The sequence below is a fragment of the Choristoneura fumiferana genome, chromosome 17 (genome assembly GCF_025370935.1).
Source record: "Choristoneura fumiferana chromosome 17, NRCan_CFum_1, whole genome shotgun sequence".
NCBI lineage: Eukaryota > Metazoa > Arthropoda > Insecta > Lepidoptera > Tortricidae > Choristoneura > Choristoneura fumiferana.
Genome location: NC_133488.1, coordinates 18,273,307 through 18,290,370, shown reverse-complemented (window position 1 = coordinate 18,290,370; position 17,064 = coordinate 18,273,307). Strand labels below are relative to the sequence as shown.

The window sequence follows — 17,064 nt, the reverse complement described above, 5'->3', positions numbered from 1 at the left end:
TCCAGTAGCACAGGGCTACGGGTGGCTGTATCTACCTACGTGTGGTTCGAATTAACAGGTAATGCGAAATATTTACTCTGTTCGAAATCAAGGATAAACCCACGCAAAGATAAATTATTCAGTACCAGATTGGAGCTCAATGCGGCACTGCTGCTAGCAACCTGATGACAAAAGTGTATAACACACTAAAGATTAAAAATCAAAGTCGACGATGTATATTTATACTCTGACTCACAGATTGTATTGGCATGGATTAAGACTGAATTATTTAAATTACAAGCCTATGTATCGAACAGGGTAAGAGTAATTCAGGAGTTGTGCGAGAGATGGCGCTGCTGTATGTAAGTACACATGAAAATCCAGCTGACTACATCAGCCGAGGGATGGACCTCAAGAGCTTGCAGCGAGCGCCACCTGGTGGAATGGCCAGCCTTCTTGCAAAACAGGGAGTACCAATGTGATAATACCATTGTTCTGCCTGAAAACTTACCTGAATTAAAACCCAGCTCAGCAATCTCCAACGACGTAGTGCTCGTAACTCAAAAAGAAATGAATCTTTACATTTTTTAGACAATTAACTCGGATCTTAATAAAATGAAAACGGGTACTAGCATACGTTTTAAGGTTTGCAACAATATTAACCGAAAAAATGCGAAAAATTAGCTGCAGTTATCTGCAAAGTTCTGAATTGGAACAGTCGATGATGTTCATTGTTAAACGCGAACAAAAAATACATTTTAAAGAAGAGTTAAAATGTTTAATTAACAATGAAAATGTAAAAAGGCTCTTTAAAACCATTGTATCCATATCTTGATAAACCGGTTTTGATTAGAGTAACTGGGCGATTAGGAAACGCAAGTATACCTTTTTCTCAAAACACCCTGTTATTTTACCCAAAGAGTCCCGAATTACAGATTTAATAATACATCATGAACACAAACGTTTGTTACATGCTCATCCAAAACTGCTGCTATCCAGTTTAAATAATAGGTTTTGGATTATAGATGGTATAAGACGAGTTAAGAAGATGTTGACAAATGTTTAGTTTGTTTTAGACTAAAGGCTGAGACTGCTAAACAGCTCATGGGTTCCTTGCCATCTCAAAGAGTCACTGCCTGTCGACGTTTCAGAAAGTAGGTATAGACTACGCCGGACCAATACCGGTTAAAAATTTCTCGCGTCAGACGCTCAGTTGAAACCAAAGGTTACATATGTGTAATTGTATGCTTTGTCACAAAGGCAACGCATCAGAGCTAGCCTCAGATTTAACCACTGAAGCTTTCATAGCCTGCTTAAAGCGATTTATAGCTAGAAGAGGCTTACCTACTGATATATTTTGTGACAAGCAGGCTGCTTTAAGGGGGCAAAAAACGAACTCGATAAATTGTATTTATTGCACTCATCTCAAACTCACCAAACACAGGTGCAACATTCCATGTCCAATCAAGGCATCAATTTTCATTTCGTGCCAAGTTATTCGCCTGTGTTTGCGGGCCTAGCCGAGGCTTGTGTAAAAAGTACCAAATTTCATTTAAAGCGAATTATACAAAATTACGTATTAACTTATGAGCAATTGAATACTATATTGACTCAGATTGAAGCTGTACTAAATTCGAGACCGCTCATGCCAGTCACAGCTTCAGATACAAACGATTTTAGTTACATCACCCCAGGCCACTTCTTGATAGGCACGGCTTTGACCTGTTTACCTGAGGAAAATAGTTGTGATATACCTACTAACCGCTTAAAATTTTGGCAAATTTGTAATGCTGTAAAACAACACTTCTGGAAAGTGTGGCATAATCAATATTTAAATATTTTACAATGCCGCCCCAAGTGGCGCGATAACCTTCCAAATGTAAAAGAAGGAATGTTAGTGCTTCTCAGAGAACCTAACTTGCCCCCAATGTCATGGCCCCTGGCTAGAATAATCAAGGTGTTCCCAGGCACCGATGACAAGGTGCGTGTTGTAAGCTTGTAGCGCCTAACAGACAAATATAACAAACGCTCATGTCTGAATTTGTATTCTACCAGTTGAACTTTAATTTCCACTTCATAGGAGTGCAGTTTACCAAAACTAATAAGTTTGTAACTTTTTAATAGCCTCAATTGGTTTAGGTATTATTATAGCAATGTACTAGGTAATTAGATATAACTAAAATTAAATTTAAGACAATTTAGTTTATAGTCATTAAAGTGAATGACTAATTTGTGTTAGTTTGGTTTAACATACAAAGATATATGTAAATTTAAAAACTTTAAGTATAAGGTTTTGTTTCAAGAAGAAATTTTACTTTTTGTTGATTTATTTTTTAACTTACAGACAGAATGTAAACTTACTTTCTATATAAAAAAGGCTTTGTTTTAAAGTTTCACAGCCAGTTTTACTTATATATATGTTGTAAAAATAATGACAAATGTAAGTCAAGATGCTGGTTTTTCAAATAATAGCCCCTAGTTGGCAGATAATTCCTTGTGCCCCCAAGCATGTTGCAACACCAGCAAAATATAAGGAATTGTTCTTTGCCCCTTCATTCACTCCGCATTCACGGTTGTAATTAACTCATTCATTCGCTCTCTCCCCGTTCATCTATGGAAACGTGTAATTGTGTGCAATCAAAGAAATAAATCTATTTATTAGAATCAGTGTTTTATTATATAATTAGGGAAACAGAAAGACGCAACTCCCAACAAATTGTACTAGTTACGAAAATGCAGACGGCGCTTCAAAACCGTCTGCATGAATGAGACGAGAGAGGGCTCTCTTTTTCCCCGTATATATACTACTCTTTGGTGTGCCATATACATTACTTTACTCTTTGGGTGTGCCCCCACTGGTTTATATGAAGTCCGAGTCCGTGACATAAACGGCACGTGACAAAACAGAAACAATGTTGCCAGGACCAGATTTGTTTTGGTCCGGAATTCGTCCGCAAAAGTTTCCGAAACACGATTTTTCCGTTGTGACACGAAAATTAATCCGACAAGTCGTTTTGTTTGATTGATTAACTGCAAAGGCTACTACGAAACTCGAAGTTCGTGTCGTGCGGTCCCTTGAACTTATACTGTTTATACTAACTGTAGCGACCCCTTTATCCGAGGAAACCATTCAAGCTGGAGAGGACTGATGAGTGAACTTCAGCGAGCAAGACGAGACAAATGGTGTAACTGTGGGCGTCTGAAACGCCACTCACTCCCGGGCAGAAAGCCTGGATGCCGAATCACTTACGTGTGTCTATGGTGGCCACAGTGACCCGGTCTTCTAGCGAAGATCGGGCCACTGATTGGTTGAGCCAGTCGCAAGTACATTCTGTTCACTCTGAACGGAATGACGAATGGGTTCAGTATATAACGCTTTGCAGAGCTGAATTCCCTCTCTTTTCCATTCTATTTCTCCACAACACGTAAGTGCAGAACTCCACACATATCAGTGCCGTGATAACCGTGTATTGTGCATACTTGTATGATTTATATTAATAAACACTTAAAACACCAAACTGGTGACCCCGACGTGATCCGGCCTAGAAAGCCGGCCCGTGCTATATAGAAAAACACGCTAGCTTCTCCGACACGCGGCGCGCTAGGCGCCAACCCCAACGCACAACGGAAGCCCCCATTTTAACCCGCATTGCCTGATTGCCTGGGCTGGCTACCATCAGCCGCCGGGCGGGCGTGCCTCGCTGCAAGGGTTTTTCGCTTTCCAAAGTACTAACCACGCACGTGCTTATTTGGAAGTTTGAGGAACGACGCGTCGTCGGCCTGCGAGGGCAGAGACTTTTTCTGTGGTGTTGGTGTGTGTATGTGTGCACAATATTATAACCTTCATACTAACTTTCTACTAAACGCATGGTCTGGCGTAAAATTAATTTTTCATCGGTCGTCCATCTTGGATGCGGGCATCGATTTTTATCCAACTAGAACGTACGCGCAACTTCGCGACCACGCTCTGTACAAGTATCCGAACGCCTGCTGGTACCTCGTGGACAACCTAACCTTCATTCATCTGTCATCGCGCAACGAAAAAAGAAGAATTACTTACGAACTTTTAGTGACTTTTTCGTATAGCGTACTTTAGTTTGTAATTTGCTGTTTTGTCCACTGTTTAAAGTCGAAGCACGTTATTGTAATTACTTATACTTTGTCTTTAGCCGACCGATCGAGTGTAATAATCGAGCGTAATGTCTCAATTAGAGGAAATCGAGCGAAAGCTCCAACAATTAGAGGAGCAAAACAGAATTTTAGCAGGTACCAATGAAGAGCTGAGGACGCTGGCGGCGGCAGACCCCGCGCGGACTCCCCAAATGTCTGCGCATGCCATCCGCCCACATCTAGCGCCTTTCTGGTCGGACCGGCCCGCGGCGTGGTTTGCGCATATCGAGTCTAACTTCGCGCTCGCGCACATCACGGCAGACGAAACGAAATACAACTACGTCGTCGGCCAGATGGACGCCCGTCTGTCTAAAGAAATGGAGGACTTGGTGATTAACCCTCCACCCAAGGGAGAAAGGTATTTATATATTAAGGAGCAAATGATCCACAGGTTCTCAACTTCGGAATCCCAGAAGGTCAGACAACTGCTCTCTGGTGAAGAGTTGGGTGAGCGAAAGCCGTCTCAATTTCTTAGACATCTCCGTTCCTTGGCGGGGAACTCCCTGAAAGATGATACAGTGCTGCGGGAGCTATGGTTCCAGCGACTGCCCCACAATGCACAAGGCATACTGACGGCCCAGAGTGACCTTAACCTGGACAAGGTTGCAGAACTGGCCGATAGAATATTAGAGGTGAGTCCAGTCCATAATACTGTTGCAACAATTGCTAGCCCCGCGCCTATACCAGACTGGAATGCAATTAACACTCGACTTAATGAGCTTTGTTCACAAGTGGCTGCTTTAACAGCCGACAGAACAAGGGGCAGGGCTCGCTCTCGATCTAGATCAAAATCCAAACCTAGGGACAGTAGCAAAGGTAGGTTGTGCTGGTACCATAACAATTATAAAAGCAAGGCTACTAAGTGCACGTCTCCATGTAGCTGGTCGGGAAACCAGCCCGACGGTCAGTAGCGGCGGCATCTGACCGTCACTGTAGTAGCCGCCTTTTTGTTACAGACAAAGACACTAAGTATTCATTCCTCTTAGATACCGGCTCAGACCTTTGTTGCTTTCCCAGGAAGCTGTTAACAAATAGGATACAACCTGTGGACTACTCTCTGTGTGCAGCTAACGGCTCAAATATCAAAACATATGGCTGCCGCAGATTAAATTTAAATCTTGGCCTCCGTCGGGATTTTACCTGGAATTTCATCATTGCCGATGTGGAAACTCCAATAATAGGAGCAGACTTTTTAGCATACTACAACCTTCTGCCTGACTGTCGTAACAAAGTACTGCGGTGTGGTGTCACAGGGTTAACAACTCCGGCCACCATCGCTAACTGTGGGCAGTTAAGTGTAAAAGCCATAAATATTACTCCTAATAACACAATTCTTTCTGAATTTCCAGAAATAACCCGACCTCCTGGCATCACACGTGAGGTGAAGCACAACACCGTGCATCACATAAAGACAGTCGACGGCCCACCAGTCGTGGCTCGGCCGCGCCGCCTCGCGCCCGACAAGCTACGCGCTGCGCAGAAAGAATTCGCTGAGATGGTGCGAGTTGGGACAGCGCGTCCGTCCAAGAGCCCGTGGTCGTCGCCCCTTCACCTCGCGGCCAAGAAAGATGCAACATGGAGACCGTGTGGTGACTATAGGGCGCTCAACGCCCGCACCGTGCCGGACAGGTACCCTGTGCGTCACATAGGGGACTTCAGCCACAACCTGGCTGGCTCCACTATATTTAGCACTATCGATCTTGTTAAAGCTTACCAACAGATCCGAGTGGAACCTGCAGACGTTTGCAAGACAGCTATAACAACTCCATTTGGGCTCTTCGAATTCCCCTACATGGGCTTCGGACTCCGCAATGCTGGACAGACGTTCCAACGTTTCATCGACGAAGTAGTGAGAGGTATGGATTTTTGTTTTCCTTATGTAGATGACATCTTGGTTTTCTCCCGAGATGCTGAAGAGCATGCTGCTCACCTCCGCACATTGTTCAGGCGTTTAGCTGACTATGGTATGGTTGTCAATGCTGCTAAATGTGTACTTGGTGCTGCAGAAGTCATTTTTCTTGGCTACCATGTTTCCAAGGATGGTCTCAAGCCTCCTGCAGATAAGATATCTGCTCTCCAAGACTTTGCCTTACCCAAAACAGCCCAAGGTTTGAGAAGGTTTCTAGGTATGATTAATTACTACCGACAGTTCATACCTAATGCTGCAGAGACACAAGCTCCACTCATAGACTTCCTCACAGCTACAAAACTTAAAGGTGCAAAGCCAATGCCATGGACCCCTGAACTCGAGAACGCTTTCCACGCCTGCAAAGACAGTTTGTCAAAGGTAACCCAGCTGGCACATCCAGTACTTAACGCTCCTTTAGCTTTATACACGGATGCCTCCGGTACGCAGGTTGGTGCATCTCTTGAACAACAAACTGAGCAGGGGTGGCAACCATTAGCATTTTTCAGTAAGAAGCTCACAGCGAGCCAAGCTGTTTGGCCCGCCTACTACAGAGAGCTGTTGGCTGTCTATGCAGCAGTCCAACATTTCCGTCATATATTAGAGGCACAACATGCCACAATATATACGGACCATAAACCGTTGCTCTATGCTTTTCAACAACGAAGAGAGAAATTACCACCGGCTCAGTTAAATCAGCTGACATTTATATCTCAGTTCACCACTGATATTCGACATGTTAAGGGAGAGGACAATGTGGTAGCAGACACCATGTCTCGCATTGAAGCCATTTCCCTCTCAGAAGACTATACTAGCCTCGCTCAAGCCCAACAGACAGATGATGAGCTTAAAACTATCTCAAATAAGTCTTCGCTGAAACTAATGCCAACTCTTATTCCAGGAACAGACATCACAGTCCTGTGCGACATGACGACGGGCAAGCCGAGACCGTACCTGCCGCTGCAGCACCGCCGACCTGCGTTCGAGCGCCTGCACGGCCTGAGTCATCCCGGCGCTCGAGCCACAGCGCGACTTGTTGCCGACCGCTACGTGTGGCCTGGCGTCAACAAAGATTGTCGCACGTGGGCTCGTGAGTGCCTTCCGTGCCAAAGGAGTAAGGTAACCCGTCATGTATCGTCCCCACTTGGAGATTTCATTGCTCCGACGGCTAGATTTAAACATGTGCATATAGACATCATCGGCCCGATGCCTGTGTCAAATGGCTACACATACTGCCTGACAGCAATTGACCGTTTCTCACGATGGCCTGAGGCATGGCCTATGATGTCTATCACTGCCGAGGAGGTAGCCGATCGTTTCGTCGACGGTTGGATCGCGCGTTTTGGTGTGCCCGCCACAGTCACTACAGATAGAGGCCGACAGTTTGAGTCTGTTTTATTTAACCGCCTCATGGACCTGGGCACCTCTAAACGCACGCGAACGACTAGCTACCACCCTCAAGCTAACGGCTGTATTGAACGTTTTCACCGCCAGTTAAAAGCTGCCCTAATGTGCCACAATGACAGCTGGCATAGAGCACTTCCATTAGTACTGTTAGGTGTCCGTACAGCCCTTAAAGAAGATCTAAATTGTTCAGCCGCAGACCTCGTCTATGGGAACCGCTGCGCCTACCAGGAGAATTTCTGGTACCCAACGCCTCCCCTTCATATGAGACAGATGACTTTGTTGGCCAATTGAGGGCCAGAATGGCTGATCTCCGTCCAATTCCGGCCTCCCGTCACGCGCAGCCTAAAACGTTTATTTTTAAAGATTTAGCCACAACGAGCCATATTTTCCTGCGCGATGACACGGTCCGCCGGGCTTTGCAGCCACCCTACACGGGCCCCTATAAGGTTTTGTTTAGAAGCGACAAGACTATGACTATAGATATTGCCGGACGACGGACCACCGTCAGTATAGACCGGGTCAAACCCGCATACATCACTTCTAATAATGACTATCTCACCCACAGCGAACCTGCCGCACCAGGCCGACCAGCGCTGCTGCCATCGCCTCCGGCGCCGTCCCCAGCACTGCCAGTGCAATCGCCAGCGCCCTCAGCGCGACCGCCAGCGCCCCTAGTCCCTGAAACCGCTCCAGTACCTAACGTAGTACCTAAGCTCGTTACCACTCGGTCGGGTCGCTCAGTTAAATTCAAAGAAATTCTAGATCTCTAAGTTTGTTATATTTTTTCTTAACTGTGCTTTATTTGTATTTTCTTAAGGCCGAATTTTGACTGGCCCAATTCTTTTCTCTGCATAATGTATAATTATACAGCTGATATATACCAGTTTTTATTCTAATTTTGTTAAGGTCGATTTTTGACTGGCCTATTTTTCTTCAATTACTTTGTAACTTAATAGCTGTTATACCAGCCTTTATTGTAATTTCGATAAGGTCGACTTTCGACTGGCCTATTTTCTTGTATTAATTTATAACTTAATAGCTGTTATACCAGCCTTTACTCTTATGTACTTAAAGTAGAATTTTGGCTGGCCTGTTTTTGATTAACACTAGTCATATTAACCTGGTTGTACTATTGTGTTGAATATTTGCCTCATTTAGTCATTTTCTGGATCATGTTTAACTTAAAGTCACATATGCCCTTGTACTTACCTACAGTAGTCATATGTACAACCATTAATCATAATTACTTTAAGAATTTTGTTAACCACATCCTTGTTTTCTCCCTAGGGGGGTGATGTGGCGTCTGAAACGCCACTCACTCCCGGGCAGAAAGCCTGGATGCCGAATCATTTACGTGTGTCTATGGTGGCCACAGTGACCCGGTCTTCTAGCGAAGATCGGGCCACTGATTGGTCGAGCCAGTCGCAAGTACATTCTGTTCACTCTGAACGGAATGACGAATGGGTTCAGTATATAACGCTTTGCAGAGCTGAATTCCCTCTCTTTTCCATTCTATTTCTCCACAACACGTAAGTGCAAAAACCAGACATATCAGTGCCGTGATAACCGTGTATTGTGCATACCTGTATGATTTATATTAATAAACACTTAAAACACCAAAAACTCGTGGTCGATACTGATATGACCCATAACAGCAAAAAGGCATGGTCCAACCTCCGCAAACTTACGGGTGACCCCCCACGGCCGCGAATCCTGGACAGGTATCAGCTAATCAAGTAGCTTCTCAGCTGCTACTCAACGGCAAACCTGCCGGTCGCCTGCGCAGAACGCACCTGGAGTCTTCTTGCTCACGGGGAGGCACGGGTGATCTGAGCAAGCCCTTTACGCTCCAGGAATTTGACTGCGCAATGGAGAGTTTGAAGAACGGGAAGGCTGCTGGCGTCGACGATCTGACTGTGGAGCAAATCAAACACCTCGGACCGAAAGCAAGAGCCTGGCTCTTAAGACTCTTCAATAACTGCTTGCTTTCGCTTAAAATACCTAGGGCATGGCGCAAATCGAAAGTCATTGCACTCCTCAAGCCTGGGAAGAGTCCTTCGGATGCTAAAAGCTACAGACCTATTTCTCTGCTGTGTCACACGTTCAAGTTCTTTGAGCGCATGCTCCTGAATCGACTTGGTCCAATAGCTGAGCTGCATTTAATTCCTGAACAGGCCGGTTTCCGGCCGGGAAAGTCATGCACCAGCCAAACACTCAAGCTCACACAGCACATAGAGGATGGCTACGAACGTGGTATGGTGACGGGGGTAGTCTTCGTGGATCTGTCTGCCGCATACGATACGGTCAATATACGTGGGCTACTCGCAAAGATCTCTGGCATTACTAATGATGCCGGCTTCGTGAACATCCTTCGTGAACTGCTCCACAATCGCCGTTTCCAGGTCCACTTGCACTCTGAAACTAGCCGTTGGCGATCTCAAAAGAATGGCCTCCCGCAGGGTAGCGTGCTAGCACCCACTCTTTTTAACATCTATACCAACGATCAGCCTGCCCCACCGAACACTCAACGATTTCTATACGCGGATGACCTGGCATTGGCTGCGCAGAGCGGCACCTTTGGGGACGTGGAAGGGACATTGTCTGCGGCTCTTGAAACGCTAAGCCAATACTACGAGCAAAACTGCCTGAGACCAAATCCTGCCAAGACACAGTCATGTGCTTTTCACCTACGCAATCGCGATGCGAGCAGGCCGCTTGACGTCACGTGGGGAGGAGTGCGCATTGAGCACTGCCCTCACCCGCGATACCTTGGCATTACCCTGGAAAGAACGCTCACGTATAAAAGCCACTGCGCCAACACACAGCACAAGGTGATTTCGCGTAATAACTTGCTCCGAAGGTTAACCTCGACGAACTGGGGAGCGAATGCGCACACTCTCCGAACTACTGGTCTGGCGTTGAGTTTCTCGGCTGGGGAATATGCGTGTCCAGTCTGGCACCGCTCGGCTCACGCCAAGCTGGTAACGTCGGCCCTGAATGACACTTGCCGTATGGTCACTGGCTGTCTCAGACCCACTCCGCTAAACCAGCTCTACCCGCTGGCGGGAATTGCCCCTCCAGAGATTCGCAGAGAGGTTGCGTGCAGTATAGAAAAGCGGAAACAGGAACAGGATCCTCGGCACCCTCTGTATAATCACAAGCTGCCACAAGCCCGCCTGAGGAGCCGGCGAAGTTTTTTGAGTGCCACCACCCCTATCTCGGATTCCCATCCCGCACCAGACTCTCACGGTGGAGAACCACGCGTGCCCCGCCTGATGGATTTGTGAGTCCTGCGGAGTCGTTACCAGCTGGGGCCAAACAACCATGGTCAACCTGGAAATCCCTTAATAGACTTCGCACTCAGGTTGGCCGGTGTAAGGAAAACCTTGCAAAGTGGGGCTTCCTGAAAAACCCAAACACCCAGTGTGGCTGTGGCTTCCCAGAGCATGTCGCATTTGATGTCCTGCCCAGCATGCCCGTCCACCTGTACTGGGCGAGACCTCCGAGATGCAACGGACAAGGCAATAAACACCGCTACTTTCTGGTCGCGGATACTTTAAACGAGTGAAGCCATCGACACGAGAAGAAGAAGAAGACTGTTTAATACGAGAGCGAGAGGGACCGCACGACACGAACTTCGAGTTTCGTAGTAGCCCTGCTGGGCATTTCCACTTTGAATTCCTCCCACCTCAGAATCACTAGCACCACGAAAAAGAAATCCTTAATTTTTGGTCAGTTTTGCGACTTTTTTCATACAGTTTACACTTTTTTTTCCTCGTTAAAACGAACAGTGCCCGTGATTTCCAGTACGGTCGCCATATTTGTGTTCTAGGATGGCGTACATTGATAGCAGTATTTAATTTGAATGAAAAAGGGAAAATTCAATGACTCCATTATTTTTAAAAGTCGCTGTACCAATGTTGTTCAGTTTGACGAGGACGATCTATGTTTTAATTTTTTGCTCGTCCACCCGGCCCGCCCGGCCACACCCGGTATAATTAAAGCACTCGTGCCAAATTTCATATTTTTAATCGTAACTTTTAAAACTTTGATATTTAATCCCGATCCCTTTGGAACAGTGATACTATTTTTATCCTGATATTCTTACAACCTAGCGTGTTATTCTAGATCTCCAGCCTAAATTTTATTCCATCCAATATTTTTATTCCAGCCTGATATACTTACTAAATTTTATCCCAATCCTTCCGGCGATTTTAGCATTAACGCATCACTCACTGCCACCGACGCAGAGCAGCAGAGCCATAAAAGTGGCGGACGCTAGGTGGCGCTGATGTCGTGCACAGAGCCATATGCTATTTTTAATATTCTAGTATGTATTGCAGCCATCTATATTGTTACTAATACTCTTTGATTGCAGCATTACAACGCTGCATGAGTGTATCGTGTTGCATACTTTTCGGTTGTTTTCCAGGCGTTTTCACTGGCTGGTTTTGAGCTGCAAGGCTACTACGAAACACGTAACTCGAAGTTCGTGTCATGCGGTCCCTCTCGCTCTCGTATCAAACAGTGTAAGTGTCAGAGGGACCGCACGACACGAACTTCAAGTTTCGAGTTTCGGAGTAGCCCAGCTGGCTGTTAACGTTTTAATGCTATGTAGGTAGTTGTTTTTGACGTTTTAAACTTTCGTGATTCTCACTGATAAAAATAAAAATAACGGCAAAACTTCTAGACACTGGCAAAATTTGTCCTCGAATGGACAGAGCCATATTTTTTTTTAAAGAAACAACAACAACAACAAAAATAGCGTGATAAGTCCCGTATATGGGATTTTGAGTATGAGTTGGTTTTTCGTTTGAATATTGAAATTTAAATTCTGTGTTTGATAGTTCTTTCGGCGTTTTTGTTTCGGATTAATTCCTTGAACATTTGTTGCTGAGTGCGGAACTGCGGAGCATACATCTCTATTGAAGTGATTTTTTTATTATAATAGTCTCCAGTGATCAGTTTTGGTGTTTGTGCTGTTTTACCAGTGCTTTGCGGTGTCATTTTGTGAAAGTACCGCTGGGCCACAACCTTTTAACTTCGAATTTTCGATGTTTTTCCTGCACGCCCGTGCTAAAGGGCACTTTATCCATACTTTATGAGCATTGCCGATTTTTCATCGGGTAAGTTTTTATCCGTGGTGGCCTAGTGGTTTGACTTATCGCCTCTCACACTGAAAAATATCCCAACTCTACAAATTGACAATGATGCAGTTATAAAACTTGCACAAAACACAGAAATGCACAGAAGAACGAAGCACATTGCGATAAGGCATTTTTATGTCAGAGAACTTGTAACAGACAAAGAGCTGCAAGTTAAATATGTTCCCACAGAATATCAATGTGCAGATATTCTCACAAAAGCTATTTTTAAGCCTAGATTGGCATTTATTAGTGGGTTAATTGGCCTAACACTGTAGATAGAGTTTGCCAAAAAGGGAGGATGTTAGAAGAGGTTTTAAGCAAACACTTCTACTCTATAACAATACTGGCTGTAACCCTGTCTATTTGATTTGTTGTTATCATTGTTTGTTGTCAATATAAAAAATTTACCTCAACAAATAAAATGTTTTTTACATAATGAAGTATAAGGAAATGATGCGGGTTAAAAATATGTATTTTGTAGCCTATTTTATTATTGTCAAATATTATTTTGTTTGGTTAATCTAACTTGAACAGTTTACAAAATATGCCACTTTCAATGATACGCTGATGATTTTACATTATCCTGAATAACTCAAAAACAAAAGAAGATCGAAGACTGATATTAAGCATAGAGTGTTCTTAGGACTTGCCAGTACACCACCTGAAAGAATGACCAGATCCGTCGTTGGGGGCACTTCTAGTTCGCTTAACCTGCTAGACCCTTTACCGCGAGCTTTGCGGTGAAGCAAAACATCGTGAGGAAACCTGCACAAACCTGCGAAGCGATTCAATGGTGCGTGCGAATTTCCCAATCCGCACTGCAATGCAATGGGCCCGCGTGGGAACTATGGCCCAAGCCCTCTTATTCTGAGAGGAGGCCTGTGCCCAGCAGTGGGACGTATATAGGCTGGTATGAGAAGTTTTTATTTCGTTGTTGCCTAGGGCCGTGTAAGTTGGGTTTTTTTGCTTTGTTGTGGGCTAATTTATAAATTTCTTTCCAGTCCGACCCTTACCCCGACCTACCTGATGTAGGCATCAACTGCCTGGATTTCCCGTCCGCTTGACCGCGGAGGATACGAGTGCGCTTCTTCCACTGGTCTGTGGTTTTTCTACGCTGGCATTCGGGTTCCGTGCAAGTGGAAAGGATACCTAATGAATCCCGCTTTGGTTCGATTACGCATTTTGATGAGTGCCGAGTTTTACTGTTTGCGCTAAACCTTTTTTTAGTATATTAGTACTTGTAATTTATACTTAAGGTATGTACTTAGAAATTTCTTCAGTGTGAGTAATGTTATTTTCCCCCAAGCTGTAGGCTAGTTGCTAGGTATATGTATGCATGTAGGTACCCGAACTAGTTCTCTACAGTTAGGATTTACTGGATAGGGTTATTTTTGCTCTATATTTTTGAGTACCTTGCGTATTTATACTTGGACATTAATTTTCAAAATTCAAATCGAGGCTTCGCACAAGCGCTCCTAAGTTTTATTGGGTCTTATTCGGTTAGAAAATTTTGCGTGGCTTAACCTTATAAATTTTCAATTCCTTTTCACTGTTCATAATCCTTTCCGTTCCTTTCCTTTTCCGTTCCGTCTCGCAACACGTGTTCCTTTACTGTGATTTTATTGTATAACTTTCGGTTTTTTTTATAAAAATTATATTGAGTTTGTTATTTTTCCCTTTATTTTGCGGTTTAAAATTAATAAATAATATTTTTAATCTAAATTCTACGTTGTTTAATTGCCTGACTTGGGTCTACGGGCACCATAAGTGCTCTTGGGCCTTTAGTTTTGCTGCAGTATGTACAATAAGTGCCTACCTATAATTAAATGCGTGTATGTATTTTACATGCTGATACTCCCCTTCTGGTTTTAATCAGAAAAGGAACATCTTTTGAAATGTCGTTATCACATCAGCAACCTCGCAAAAGTTCCGCTAGAGGCGCTGTTCGTGTTTCCATACAAATTGAGATTTTAACGCGAACGCGATCGAGACGTTACACTAAGATCGTGCAATGAAATCATAACACATCAAAAGCTATAATTGTAACTCGTGCGTCAACCAATTAGCAAAATAGCAAAAATTAATTGAGTATAATAAACCACTCGCTATCTCCGCAACCAACTGCGGAGGCAAAAGCATAAAATTATTCCCCGCCGCAAGGCCGTAACAACTCAATCAACGCAATTTTAAAATAAACTTTTTTTAAACACTACAAACATTGACCGAGGCGAACAAAAAATACGGCTCGACGGCCGAAGGTCTTAATAATAATGGCTTTCTCGAGAACTCGTTGTGGTTCCGAGTCGGGCCAAAACGGACCTTAGAGACAATAGCCCTTGCTGGCTCCGGGCCATAGCTTCTGTGCCTACGTACCTACTCAGAATTAAGAGCGGCAAGGCGTTAATAAATACATAATCGGATACTCAGTGCGACGTTACATTTCACGCTATGCCAATTAAACAAAATAAATGAAGATCTACCTAATCTGGGCAATGACATTAGGAAAAAGGTTCATACACACTTCGTTCTTCATTTTTACATTTTTACACGCGATATGGACGGACATCGATTCCGGAGTTTTAGTTAAAACTTACCAAATATTTTTTTAGTTTTGTAAGAAGCATCCATTTAATTTTCACATGGTTATTTTACATGTCAGTATACCGAAATACGTACCTGCATTAATCATTTATTTATCAGAATACCCCGTAGAGCCGAAGACAGTTCGAACATTGATGGACCGGTTGGTACTCGACTGAAATAAAATAAAAACGTATCTATTCCGTTGAGTGAGGCGAGCGCGAGAGAAGGGAATGTAAGGGAACGAAGGGAAGGGAAGGGAAGAATGAAGCTGTCATCTGGCGGGACCGGCGAGTGCGAGGCAACCGAACCAACGCCGCACAACGCACAACACAACTCAATCGAGAGCGCGCGCGCGGCCCGGCGTCACGTACTCTGCTGTTGCGCGGTCACCACGCAATCGGATCGGCCTAAACATCGCCACGAAAACAATAACACTAAATGAAACTGTGCGCGAAACTTTCCTAAAAGTGACCAATTCAACTCGAATCTGTTATAAACTGTGATAAATGTTGTGGAACGTCGTAAAAGTTAACAAAACACAGGAGTTCTAAACTTTCAAACGAACGCGAGCCATGTGACTTCGAAGAGAGCGAGTAATAGAGCTGTACGTACATTTTTACCTTATTGTAATGCATTTAAAAATAGAAGAAATGCATGATTGCATACTTAGCTTACTTGCTTTTAGTTGTAAGATTCGTTAGTTTCTTATTGCGTAAAAGGTTTGGTCTTTATAGATGTTAAGTCACTTTGACTAAATAGATAAAGTAGACTAAAGTAAGTCTGCAATGTAATAGCATAGTATGACGAAGATTTCTATGCTTAAAAGCAGGTATGTTGTATGCTAGGTCATGTTGCGGCGTGAAGAGTAGACAAACTTAGAATTAAGGTACTTACTGGCACATGAGTTAATTAATCTCAGACCTCTAGGCTGGCAACGTTTCTGCAAATCCTCTCTGTTGCAAGTGTCCAATTGGCCATGGGTATATATTGCACGCTTACTTTCAGGTAATCCAATCCAATTGTTCGTTTGACGTTTGCCATCCTATCCTATGCCACGCACGCGTAGGTATTTTATTAAGAAATCTGATGATGATATTATGTAAATACCTAACTAGAAAAAATCTACTTATATTATTTTAAATGTATGTGTGTTGGTTACTTAAAAATTTCTGAAAGTAACAGTGTACTGACTAGCTCTGTCTAAAGATGGGCTGTTATTCAATGTTGTTGTAATATATATAGACAACAGATTTTTTAAAAAGATAAACTGATGATTTCTAATGTAAGTGCAACGGAACGGAACTGTACCGCTATCGTAAATCTTGAAACAATGAATTCCGAGGTGCAAATAACAGGTATTGCGAATAAAACAGATTTGCATACGAGTGATGATCGTGATAACGCATACAAATCGGACGATAATACGACATATTACTGATTTCAAAGCGACGTCCTCGCTTTTTCTGTGTCCTTAGCTGTAACATAGACGTGGACTGAACTAATGAGATGGTCCAGCGGTTTGACGTAAATTTATTGACATGCGGTCATTATTGATGGAGACACTTGCCTTATATGCACAGTTTTTTTAAAGATGTGCTCTGGAAAAAAACTGCGCCAAAACAACGTCAGCTTTAGCGATCATAATCGACTTTCATTCAGTTTCCGTATAAAACCTTACAATTGATTAAGTCATTAAGCTTTTAATGAGTTCAGCGTATGCAATTCTAAGTTAAGATCGTGAGGGGCTTCAATAAAGAGTTTGAAGGGGTGCATAGGATCGTAAAACGATTATTGCTCATATTCATAAGCTATTCAATTAGTTAGTTACCATAATCATTTACATTTACGTTCATTGTTAAACGAATAAGCGTT

At 43.7% G+C, this 17,064-nt stretch overlaps 2 protein-coding genes across 2 annotated transcripts in view; one reads left to right on the top strand and one right to left on the bottom strand.

Annotated features, from left to right (window-relative positions):
• LOC141437266 (formin-like protein) overlaps positions 1-17,064 on the bottom strand; it is a 122,347-nt gene that overhangs the window by 83,825 nt on the left and 21,458 nt on the right.
• On the top strand, positions 4,179-5,579 carry LOC141437268 (uncharacterized). The gene is made up of 2 exons (XM_074100531.1): positions 4,179-4,507; positions 5,499-5,579. Exons 1-2 carry the CDS (start codon positions 4,179-4,181, stop codon positions 5,527-5,529), a joined length of 360 nt encoding a protein of 119 aa, XP_073956632.1. The 3' UTR covers positions 5,530-5,579.